The sequence below is a fragment of the Lonchura striata genome, chromosome 2 (assembly GCF_046129695.1).
Source record: "Lonchura striata isolate bLonStr1 chromosome 2, bLonStr1.mat, whole genome shotgun sequence".
NCBI classification, from domain to species: Eukaryota; Metazoa; Chordata; class Aves; order Passeriformes; family Estrildidae; genus Lonchura; species Lonchura striata.
The window spans coordinates 32,912,254-32,925,413 of record NC_134604.1 but is presented as its reverse complement, the minus strand read 5'-3'; the positions used below and the strand labels follow the sequence as shown (position 1 = coordinate 32,925,413).

The 13,160-nt window shown below is 40.8% G+C and overlaps 1 protein-coding gene across 14 annotated transcripts in view; it reads left to right on the top strand.

The window, feature by feature from the left end:
- TENM4 (teneurin transmembrane protein 4) overlaps positions 1–13,160 on the top strand; it is a 1,541,819-nt gene that overhangs the window by 1,494,658 nt on the left and 34,001 nt on the right. For all 14 annotated transcript variants that reach the window (XM_031505163.2, XM_077781310.1, XM_077781309.1 and 11 more), the window contains one exon: positions 2,377–3,254. In XM_031505163.2, the coding sequence (XP_031361023.2) occupies positions 2,377–3,254 (878 nt within the window). The remainder of the gene's footprint in view (positions 1–2,376; positions 3,255–13,160) is intronic.

Genomic DNA, 13,160 nt, shown 5'->3' with positions numbered 1-13,160 from the left:
GGCCAACTTGTCAAATTGTGCCAGTTTAGGACAGTGTCCTTTGAAACCTTTGTGCCACTTGTTGTTTGCCTGACTGCAGAAATGTTGTCCTCTCCTATGAAAATATAGATCATAGCTGGAGGGCTAAGTACTGTTATTCAGCCACAAAAGATGTCAATGGGGTTTCCTTTTTGTAGCTACCTCGATAATTTCCATGCTTCCATATGGAATCTGTTCTTGTTTTTTCCCTCTAATTTGAAAAGTTTATTCTTGCTTCCTTGCAACTGGCTCCCACTGTCTGTAATTTATGAACAAGCTGAAATTATAAAAATTTAAAAGGTAAATTTTAAAAATACTTTAAAAGTTTTTCTGCCTTCTATAGAGGTGAAATTTTGATGGTTAAAGGCCACCTTGTAGTATGTTTCTCATCTTACAGACGTAATTTTTTCTTCATGTGAATTTCAGGGTCAGCTAGCACAAGATGGTCATATAATCAGGCTTTAAAAATTATTTATTTCCAGGTTATGTAGCTCCTATGTAAACCAATGTCATGTTCAAACACTTCTGAGATTAACATGTATCAGCTGAAAACTCTTTTTTTTTCCTTTCATGAAATGACAGGAGCCATTTTTAAATTAACCTGTACTGGGATTGGCAGATTAACCACTCCTGTTCTAGAGAAACATACTGAATATAAGCTTAATTAAAAAATAAAATCCAGCTTGGGAAGCAGCTTTTCATCATTTACAGCAGATAGAAGGGTCTTTTCTGCCAGGTCCCTGAGGCTCCCTGGGACATAAGGACATGAAATATTTAGCTGCCGCTGTTGACAAGGAATGGTTTTTAAGAAATTGAAAATTCCCTTGTCAGTTCAGAATAAACTCAGCTCTTGATGCTAACTGAAGACTGCAGAGCTTAAAGACCACTGGAAGGGATGGAGGCATGAATTATTAAGGAGAAAACCACAGGCTATAATGTTTTACTACAAGAAGGGTTAAAATAGGCCAGGAGCTGAGAAAAGGAAGGAAATTTTGCAAGCAGAGAAGCAGCATAGACAGAGCTCAGCAAACTGCTTAGCAGTGAAAATAAGCCTCACACACTCAAGCGCTAGAAGACACAATGAACTAAATACCTTACATCTGATCCTTTAAAATAAATGCTGAAAAGACAAATAGAAGCATCAAAATAAAGCATGGCTGTAGCAGAGATGTTGAACTACAGGCCTTAAAAATAGGAATTTCCTATGTTCCTGAATCTTATCTGGTCTGTTCTTTCTCAGTTTTAAATAAAATCACAGTGAAAGATGCTTTCATGGACCTGAGTCTGCTGGCATCCTCCTCCTCCTCCTTCCAAGAAGGTTAAAAAATGCTCCTCTAAACTTAGTCACATCAGACAAATGAGAAGCAGCAACTGAGATGGATGTTGTGAAAAGAAGGTTCAAAACAACGAAACTATACTGGAATTGATAGGTTCCCATCAGCACAAGATTGTTTTTTGTTTTTTCTATATAAACCTAAAATCAAATAAAATAATAAAAAAAAAAAAATGCACAACTTGGAGTTTTTATCAAAAAAAAGTTCTGAATTCTGTTGGTAAACATTTCTTAGGTTTGTCAACTAAAAGAGAAGACTCACTTGAAAAGAGAGTATTGCAGAAGCAGAGCTAGAAATGAAGTCATTGCAGTGCTTACTCACTTAGGTGTTGCCAGTCACTTTTTTAGAGGATTATCAGTAGAACTGGGATATGTCACTCCTGAACCCATTTTTCCATTATGCTAAAACAAAATGTGAAAATCACCGTGAAGGCACAAGTATTGTACTCCATGAACTGAAATTGCCTGAGTTTCTTGTGAATTGCTATTCTGCATTTTTGCAGCATAAAGCAGAAAACTATGGGTTATAACAGATATTCACACATGCTGGCACAGCTGCCAGTTTTGTGTCTATCCCTCTTTGTCATTTACCAAGAGTTCAGCCATTTGTGTGAAAAATCCTTTAGTAAAAGAATCACTGTTATATGTGTCTGATTTCATAGCACTTCATATAGCAAAATTTAGTCCCAGGTCTCTGCTATCTCTTCCATCAATTCAAAAAGCGCAGGAGAGGGAAAATCATAGAAAGGTTTGCCTCTGTCCATCATCCTGTTCCCACCAGTGTTCCAGTGCAGAGTGTGGTGTCCCCCTGTGACTGCTTGATGTGACCAGGAGCTAAGCCCTCTCACTCACAGCAGGTTATATCCTCTATAGTCACCTATTAAGTAAAAATTAGGTGTAGGGTTTTTCATCCATTCCCCCTTTAATCCATGTAGATTCCATCCTCATTGTGATTGATTTATAGCAATCATGCAGTAGATAAATGTTTTGCTATAAAAATTCCCTTGTGTTTTTTTACCATGAAGGTTCGTCTAGAATGGCCCACGGATCTGGCAGTGAATCCCATGGATAATTCACTCTACGTCCTCGACAACAACGTTGTGCTGCAGATCTCTGAGAACCACCAAGTGCGCATCGTGGCAGGGAGGCCCATGCACTGCCAGGTGCCAGGCATGGATCACTTTCTCCTCAGCAAGGTGGCAATCCACGCCACGCTGGAGTCTGCCACCGCCCTGGCCGTGTCCCATAACGGGGTGCTGTACATCGCTGAGACCGACGAGAAGAAGATCAACCGCATCAGGCAGGTCACCACCAACGGGGAGATCTCCCTGGTGGCCGGCGCCCCGAGCAGCTGCGACTGCAAGAACGATGCCAACTGCGACTGCTTCTCGGGGGACGACGGCTACGCCAAGGACGCCAAGCTCAACGCGCCGTCCTCCCTTGCCGTGTGTGCAGATGGGGAGCTGTACGTTGCCGATCTGGGGAACATCCGAATCCGCTTCATTCGGAAAAACAAACCGTTCCTCAACACACAAAATCTCTATGAGTTATCCTCCCCCATAGACCAGGAACTCTACTTGTTTGACACCAGTGGGAAGCACCTCTATACTCAGAGCCTTACCACTGGAGATTATCTTTACAATTTTACTTATTCTGGAGATGGAGATATAACCCTGATCACTGACAATAATGGCAACTTGGTCAATATCCGAAGAGATTCCACAGGTATGCCCCTCTGGCTGGTGGTGCCTGACGGCCAAGTCTACTGGGTGACAATTGGTACCAACAGTGCACTCAAGAGTGTAACAACACAGGGGCATGAAATAGCCATGATGACTTACCACGGCAACTCTGGTCTGCTTGCCACTAAAAGCAATGAAAATGGTTGGACAACATTTTATGAGTAAGTATTTTATGAATATTGGGACTGCTGACTTCATTCTGTGTTCTCTGAACCATGCAAGGTTGGTAGAATTTAATTCCCTGATCAGAATTACTGTCCAAATAAAATGGCCTGAACAAAGAGTATTGGATTTCATGCGAACACTAGATACTGGTAGTAGGTGAATTAGAGCTTGAATAAGCTCCCTCTACCAAGTCAAGAGTCAGACAGAATTTCTGCTGAGTTTTTCTAAGTAATTTGGACACCTGGTTCTCCTTAACTGTAGTCAGTATTGGAGATTTATGTTGTATGTCAGAGAATTTTTCTTGGCTTTGAAAGCCTTGGAAGTATGAAAGTTCCATCAGAGCCTCTTTTTTCACAGCTTTTCACCTACCTCCTGCTGCAGTGTCTTTTTTGAGCCTGTTTGAAATGTCTGATGTAGAATGACAATTGGCAATGACTAATGAGAGCTTGCTCTGGAAACAATTCTGTAATTAATGAACTGCTCAATTCCTACTGTTGCAATTCGCCTCACTAAGCTTTAAAAGTAGTCTTGGAACTGTTCAAGACTATCCCCAAAGAGTTTTTAAGCAGATATAAGATAGGATGCATTGAAAAACCCAGAGATGGCAGTATCTGAAATATTTGTACTTCTCTGTACTACAGTTAGCAATTCCCTGCTTAGAAATATCATGAAGAAAACATCACATTTATGATATAAAAAAGGATGAAGATAGATAGGTAGGTGAAGAGCACCTGGAAGGATTCATCCTGTTGTTGAGAGACCTTTCCCCTCCCTCTTCCTTTGTTTAATTTTTATTTGTAAGTGTAACCTGTTTGAAATGCTCCTTTAAGTGCATCATTTCCCACATGGTTTGAATGGTTACATGGCAGTGTTCAGCTGCCATAATAATAGACCCATTGTAAGAATCCAATTTGAATAGAATAGACAGTTCCCAACATGACAAACAAAAAAATTGTTGAGAAAAAAAGGGATTCAGGAAAGGAAAGCTGGCTAAGGCCACCTATCTGTGTGTTGATATGTGGTTGCTTTGGTTTTCTCTTTAAAATGTTCCAGGCCCAGTTTCAAATTTCTTTGCTTTAATACTCACTGCTCCTGCTCTTGCCTTGAAAAGAACTGATGGAAACTCTGTGATGAATCTTTTGAAATGTTATTAGCATTTCATCAATGTTCTGCTTGCAATTACTGTAGCAATATTCCTCAGTAAATCCAAGTTAATATTCTCCATCCCTTACATTGAATTTGCTTGAGGAAGGCCTTAGGGAGGAAAAAGAGGGTGTTTTTCTCCACTGGAGTGAAAGCCAGCTATATTGTCAGGACCATTGTGCTAAATGAAGGAGGTATTTTCTTTTTGCAAAGAACCCAATAGTTCCTGTGCTTGAAAACAGAGGCAGCCACAGACAGTGGAGCAAACTAAACATTACAGCTAATAATGGTCAGATTTATCCCTCAAACATAATCTTTTATTTTAAAGTGCAACTGAAAATATAAAGGAAATAAGACAGAAGCTCAAAACCAACTTGCTCTATGGATATATTTATAACAGTGATCCATTATTTCTTGCTGTCCAACAAAATAGAGCATTTGTGAAAGTCATCATTCTGGTCCTTTTATGCACTTCAGAAGTGTCATAAGAAAGCTTTTTAGAACTAAATGGAAGACAGTATTCTCTAGTGGCTGGACTATGAAAATCTCGACTAGAGCAAGTCAGCGCTGTATGATAGCACAGCATCACTGAATATCGAATTGTGACTGTGCCTCCAGAGATACCTCATCCAAACCTGTGATCACTTATCTGTGTTTAACTGTTCCTGACAGTTTCTGATGCAACTATATAAAACAACAGGGTAAAAGTCTATATTTGAATTAGTTACTTCAGCCTCCTTTTACAGGCAGGTGGAGAGAAACAGGCCTGTTCAAGGTGAGTTTCTTATGAGTTATGTCAGATATTGCCTTTAAGATGAGAAGAGTTGTATTCTGAAAGTTCATCTTTGCAAAGGGCATAGAGAATAATGAGTTCAAATACAGATATTTACGTTGCAGATGTCTACAGTTTGGTAAAATGGATTCTATCAGCCATCTGAGTTATTTATAAATATTCTTAGTGATAACAATGTATTTAGGTATATTATTGTTACTGTTAGGAAGCTTTTTTTGTATGCCTAGATCTTCCATGCTTGAATTGGAGACTATTCTTTTTCATGCCATCCTATCCTATCCTATCCTATCCTATCCTATCCTATCCTATCCTATCCTATCCTATCCTATTGCAGATCAGTCACTTGGGACTTGGAAGGCAGATCACTGAATTAGAGGGATTGAGTCTGTCCAGATTTTACATGTGTAACCAGGGAATCAGACTGATTAAATTAGAATATGAAATAAGAGTGAAATATTTCAATTGCTTGGTAAAGTAGGTTTCATTTAAACAAAATATATTCTTGTACAGTCTGATGTCAGAGTACACGTGTAAGTGGGCTGAGCCTTGGCTCTCAGAGTTGTAGCGAGGCATCAAGTCTTCAGTGTGATCCTCACATGATTCCATGGCAAATCTGTCTAACTTGTTGCTTGGATGGACAAAGTAAATTAATACATTTACTCATCACACTGTACTTGTAGTGGCTAGTAAGAAGCTGATTTTTTTTTCCCTGTGCAGTGTTGATGTGACTAATATTTTCAGCTCATAAAAATGCAGTTTATGAAGAACAGTGGAGTTTGAATGCTGGGCAGAAAAACTTTTCAAAAATTCATTCATGGGAAGAAAAGAAAGACTTGATCTATTTATCTCAACAGGAATGAGACTGGGAAGTGTCCAGATCACAACATGTCAGCCAAAGCTCTCACCTAGAGAGGGACTCTCAGTGTAACAGAGAAAGGCTTGAGAAGGATATGGGGCTGGAAAGCAAAGCTAGAGAAATTCAAGTTGACAAGAAGATGTGATCCTGTAAGGCTGATGATTTAACTGGTAGAGTGACCAACCATGAAAGCAGTATATTTTCCATTTTTTGGTATCTTAGATCAGGACTCTGATGCCTTTCTTTTAATATAATCTCACCAGAGAGAGGATTTTCGTGACTAAAACACAAGCTGCAGATTTGAGTGCAGGCATGGCAGGATGAAGTCTAAATTAATTGTTATCAAAGAAGCTGAAGAAGATGGTATAAACAAAATAAAATCAAAATACACTACCTTCATTTTATTGTTTTCTCTAGCAGAACATCAGCAAATGTACGTTGGGAAGGCTTAAGTGGTTTAGAGGATTCCTGTGAACGTGAGTTGCTGGAAGGTGCGCTAAAGGAATTTTCAGTCCTGACTGAGGGGAAGGGTGAAGTTCATATTTCTGTTTTGCTCATGGCCAAAGAGATCAAGGCATAAAATCTGACTCTGAGGAAAAGTTTCATGTTTCTCACATAGCACACAATAGTTGTTTGTGGGCTAGGGCAAACTGGACGCTGCTGCCTAGAAAGTTAAGAGTAATGTAAATCCAGCTGGCAAGTTTACACTGCACCAGTGGCCCTGTTATGAACATCTTCAAAAGATTTACATTTCACCTGACTGTCTACAAAGGACCATAAATCAGAAACACAACATGACAGAGCAGTGGTATTGTGAGAGTGGCATCACTACCTGTTCATCATGGAATCACAGTATCATAGTATGGCTTGGGTTGGAAGGGACCTTAAGAACATCTAGTTCCAGCCCACACAGCCAGCATCTCTGGTTCTTCTACAGGTGCTGTTCTTACCAGAGCATTACCATAAGGCTGCAAAGAGCTCTGACATGTGAGCACATTGGTGTGACTGGAAAGGAGGGAAGGAGGCAGGATGTACTGATGCAGTACTGGAGGTCTGTGTCCAGGGCACACCAGGGAATCCAGGTCCACCAAGGCTTCATGCTGGACTGGCACATTGTCCCTTCATTTCTGTGGGGAAAGAGACCAGTGCTGGCTTCAGGCAGTGGCAGACTCACTCACAGCACTTTCAGCTCTTCCTTTCACACATCCTACACCCAAGCCTGCTCTAGCAATCCTGTTTTATCAGGTTTAGCTCTTGAGTAAGACTCAGTGTATAATGGTGTGCAGTTTCCCTTTCTGAGAGTGAAACTTAGCTCCCCACAGTAATTAGCCTGTCTCCAAAGACCTGTCTATGACTCCTTTGAGGGTTTGAGCATTGTATAAACCTTTCCTGCCCCTGCAGTGGGCTTGACATTAGCTGTCAGTTAATGTAATGCAGCTCAGCTTGTCCAGTAACTGGATTAAAGACTTTTCTTCCCATTGAACTGGTGACAGTAACAGAGATAATCAGCAGCAAAGGAAGTTGATCTGGAAACTCAGCCAGGGAAACGACTTTTTGTTCAACTCCTCCAGTAAAAGACAAAGGATGCTGTGTGACTACTTGCTGCTTTGTTGTTGCTGCTTTTCAACTTGACCTGAAAAAATTGCTACCAGCCTTTACCAAGTTTCTTAGCAGTTGCTGTTTGTCTGCTTCAGAATCCGGAAATTCTTATTAATGGATTTGTTTAAATCAAGAATACGGCAATTATCTTGATTAGTTCACTGAGATGTTATCACTGTACATTAATTCAATTTCCCTCTGAGCCAAAATCAAATCTTCTATGCATTATTTAGCCCAGATGAGGCTCTTTTACTTAGGTCCTTTGTGTGTCCAATTAGTTTTGAAGGTCGCCTCCTCCCATACAGACTCAAACACTTACACACTGCTCCAGCCAAACCCAGAAATTCAAAACCTTTTCATGGACTCCCCAAGAAGTCGCTCACAGCTGTCTGGAGGGCAAAGGGTCTCATGGAACCAGATCTTCAGATGAGTGGTAGGGGGAGCTTTGACCCTGCAACACTGGAGGCTGTTTTACAGAGAACCAAACTCTGCCAAACCTCACACGCTGTAAGGGGTGGAAGGTAGGAGCCAGCTGGACTGATCACGCAGGAGGACCTTGAATGGCTTCCCAGTGACCCCCAGGGCTCAGCAGAGGTCCCACCCCAGCACCAGCAGCTTTTAGTGCCAAAGACAGTGACCTGGTCTGGGTGCCTGTGATTTATCAGGTCATACACAGTTTTACAGGATTTGATTTAGTGTAGTTCAAGTGAGGGTCTTACTCTACTCTTGCAGCAGACTGTAATATGAAAAACACCTTTGGCTTTTGTCTTCCCTCCTCTTTTAGCAAGATTTCTTGGTTCCACTTGTTCCACAAATTCTACATTATAAAATTATGAGAGTCTCATTATTGTTCCTCTGAAATAGTTGCTTTGAAACTCCAGTAAGTGCCATGATAAAATAGCAGTTCTCCAGTACCCGCACAAAGTAGTGAGCTCACATTTTGAGCCACTGCCCTGCCCTGAAATGAATGCTTGATATCAAAGTTTAGTAGAGAACCAAGGGAAATATGAGTATCATAAAAGCTAGAAAGTGATCTTCGTCTTCTTTTTTGGGCAGTCAGAAAATTCAGCAGACTGTGACCACAACCTGGCCTTTGGTCATTAGGGAGAGGACTTACCTTCATACATTTCTGAGTATTATCGGTTTGTCTATTATAGATTTCTTTTTTAATGTTGTGTTTAATGTTGTTTGAAAAATTGGGATGAGGCGAGCTTGTTAAGAGGCACTGAATGCATGTTGGTATAATCACATGCAAAATATAGTTTGCAAGGTCCATTTAGACACTTTGGCACTAAATGCAATATTATTATAATGAGTTTTTTCTGATCTATTTGACTTGTGTTTTAAAAGGCTGATAAAATGTGAAGAAGCTAAAATGAGAAAACGCAGAAACTCAGGCAAGGAATTGATTTCTGAATAGATGGTACTTAGGATGATCTTTAATTCCCAAGGTCCAGGTCTCTACACAATGGCAATGTGATAAATGAAAGCTCTGAATGTTTACAAGCCAACAATTAGACCTCATAAGCACCAAATACCATTTTAATTCTGTGCATTGAACCTTAGCTAAGTACGTTTCCAATTGGGAATGGATGGCAATGGTTTCCTTTGCTGGCCTAATAATTGCCACTGTAATTGTAAGTGCTGAGGCTTTGCAGCAGGTTTGAATGGGAGGCAGCAGCTGTGTTAGCAGGTGATGGATTCATTGCTCCAAGTGGCTGCTGTGTGCACTCCCATGCTTCAGTATTTCCTTAATTCTGGGGCTTTCAGAGCGTTTGGAGAACACAGAAGTCTTAGGCTGTGATGAAAACTGGCCCAGCCCTAAATCCCAGTGCTGTGGAAACAGGCTGGGCAGCTTAGCTGCAAAATGAGGTGACTAGAAGAGATTTATGTTACTGCAAATACCAGGGCACACCTGCAGCTACATAAGAGCCAGTCACTTGGCCTTCATCTCCAAGCTGAGGTGTGCCCTGTAAAGGCCTTTATAGGGCTGAAAGCAGAGGTGGAAGGAACCAGCACATTTAACTTGTTAAGCATATTATCTCTGGGATGTGCAAGTCTTCACATTCCTGGGAGACTGTGAGTATGTGACAGGTATGTATTGTGTGAGCTAAATCTGGGAAAAGGGGGAAAAATGCTCTAGTTCTGAGTAAAAACAGGAAAGAGAAAAAGAACTGCTTGCCAAGAAGAAAACGCAGTGTGTGTTCATGCTAATGGGCTTCCCACACCTCCGTTTGCATTGCCACCACAGTGCTAAAAGGAGCTTTAGTCTGGACGTGAGCATTTTACACTTCATCTGTCACCAGTTAAAAATAATAATAAAAATGGGAATGGTCTAATTGTTCTACCTTCTCATTTTTCTTCCTTTGTAAGGCAGGACCTCCTTGCAGCTGCAAATCAGTAAGCTGTCCCCCCCAAAGCCAGTCCTTGGCAGGTCCCTGTCTGGCTGCTGGGTAGAGAGGTGCAGCAGCTCCTGCACATGCAGAAAACACAGATGGTCCTAGTTCCTTCTGAAGGAGGTTAATGGGGTGACTAAGGATGTGCCAAAAGTCTAATGTACTTCTGCAGACATCTTAAACCGGTTCCAGCAGATCATTCCAGACTGTTCTGGCCCAAAAGGAGCCTTGTTTCTCAGGATCCAAAGTCCCAAATGCTCCTGATGAAGTACTGTGAGTTTGATACACCTGTAAAAATGTAACCATGTAAATTAAGTGTATTGTACTTAGTAATTTTGACTTTACAAGAAAAATGTGTGCACAGAGGTCTAAGTGCCATCATGCTCTTTCATTCTTTTTTCTCTTGCCATTTTAACCTAATTTGCACAAGGAAAGGTTACTGGCAGATTTCTCCAGTTGCATATCTGCAAATACTATTTATTTGCCTGGCAAAGGCGGAGAACCATTTGTGAGGGTGCCTATAATCTTGAGGTCCAGGAATATTATAAAAATATTACTAAAAATCTCTATAGAAATACTATATAAAGTAATATTTATTTTACACTACATAATATTATATTAAAAGGCACTACTTGCCTTTTAGTCAGAGCATCCTGCATTAAGACAAGGGGGAATGGCTTTAAACTGAACAAGGGTAGGTTTTAGAGTAGATGATAGGAAGATATTCTTTACTATGAGTGTAGTGAGGCACTGGCACAGGCTGCCCAGAGCAGATCTGGCTGCCCCATCTCTGGATGTGTTCAAGGCCACGCTGGATGGTGTCAGAGCAGTGGGATCTTGTGGAAGGTGTCCTGGCCTGTGGTGAGGTGGGTGAAACAAGATGATCTGTAAGGTCCCTTTCACCCCAAACCAATTGGTATTTCTGTGATTTGATGAATATAAGGAGTTAGCTGTCTGCTGCTGCTGGGGATTGTTAAACTGAGTATCCACAGCATTTTGAGGCTTTCTTTGGAGCATGTAAGTAGGACTTGCATGGAGTAAAGGTTTTGTGCTCACTCTCAGCATTTTTCTGAGTGCCATTCAATTAGGATTAAAAGCTGGGACTCATAAGACATTGACTCAGCACTTATCACATGAACAAGCTCTCTGCCTGCATCCTGGCTTTTGCACTCCTTATTTCCCTAACCTGCAGGCCTGCTTCCTTTTATACTCCTGTTATACCAAACTCATCTGTTGGACTTCAGTGCAAGACATCTACATTTGTGACATTATTTATAGGAGGTGAATTAGACTTACTTTTAGGAGCAGCTCATTTTTAAAATCTAAATTAAGCAGTGGAAATAAATCACTCACACCTACTAATCCACCAAGTCAAAGATGCCAAATTCAGATTCATCTTACTGAAATTTCAGAATGTTTCCAAACTTAATTCTACCCTTACGGTTCAGACTGATTTAGTTTATAGAACTATTGATGTTGTGGCAGAAAGAATTTGGGGTGTTACACACCACACCTTCAGTGATAACAATGTTTTCTCTGCATAGAGGAGAGAATAAATCATATCCCTTGTGTCTTGTCTCAGCAGATGGGGTAAAGAAACTGCTTGTGATGTTTCCTGTTTAAGATTCACATGCTGGTTTAGGAGGAGATGTGCAGGTGACTGGAGACAGTACAAGCAAAACACATTTGTTTCAGTGCAAACAGGGCAGCCACAAATCTGCAGTAAATTGTTTGGTACTGGGAGCACTTTAGTTCTGGCTCTTGCATGGATGCAGCTCAGATCCAGGCTGTGTGCTGCTAGCTGCTTGGAAAAGCTTTAACTGATCTCTGCCAAACTCCTGCAATGCAGTCCTGTTTTTAATCTTTTCTTGTTTTGTTTTTATCTTTCTTCTTTCTTTTCCATTTTACAAGTGGCTGATTGATTGCCAGGATATCTGAGGGAAAGGGCAAGGCTTGGATAATCCATAACTGAGAGGATGACTCTGGAGGGCAAATGCTTTCTTCTGTCTTACTACCACCCCTTCTGCTCAGTGGGCAAGAAAAGCCTCACGTGACAATGTCTCCAAACCTGAGGGATGCAGAGATTTGCAATGAGGTCATCCACTTAGTCACTATAACTAAAATATTAAACTTGGGCAAAAATCATCTTTTCAACCAGCCCTTCCTCACATTAAATCAGTGCCACCATATATCAAAAGTGAAGTACCAACACTGTGTTCAAATCTGGAAAAATTAGAGTGGAAGAGAAAACAAATTTTTTTCTGTATAACACAGAGCCAGTCCAGTGACTGCTCATGGGTCTGTCATTAGCTGCAGTTCAAGAGTGCTTTGTGTTTGCCTTGTCCTGCCCTGCCCACCTCCCTACCCCCCCTTCCTCTCCACTCCCCTCTTCTCCTTGGGTTTTTGTTTGGTTTCTGGGTTTTGTTATTAGATGGGGTGTATTTTCTTATTCCCCAGATCAGAGTAGTCCCAAAAAAAGCATCAAGAGCTCCTCAACCATCTGCTCCCTCCAAGGTCTGATCATCTATTTCCAGATCCCCTCTAAGACATTTCTCTAACTTATCCTTAAAAGAGTTGGACAGTGGGGTTTCCAGTGTTCCATCTGTTTCTCTGCTTGAAACAACCTTGGGCCTTGAAAATGTTCTACAGCTTCTAATCTGAATTTTCATTGTTTCCATTTACTTTCTGTCACATCCTCAGTAGACATGATAAGCAATTTATTATAATCCTCTTCAGAGCACCCACTGTTAGAGTGGCATCTTCCCACTTCCTTGTTTCCCCTTTTCTGAATGAACTTTTTTATTTTGGCTTTGCCTCTTACATCAAGTTTTCTAAGCATGTTATCCTTAATGTATAATTTTCATTACTTTGTTGTTCTGAGGAATGGTGTCCTTCATGGGACACTGCATTCCATCAAAGGCTCACCAATGGGTAGCACAGGAGAACAAGACCTGTCTGCTTGCCCACCATTTTCTTTGCATCCCCAAGTGATAAATTTTCATAATATACCTAGTTTCATATAAATCATTATTAAAAGAGTTGTAGGCAGGACTTGAAAAAAGTCAAATCTTTATCCCTGATTGATTTGCTGGAATTTTTCTGTTTCTCCCTGTTT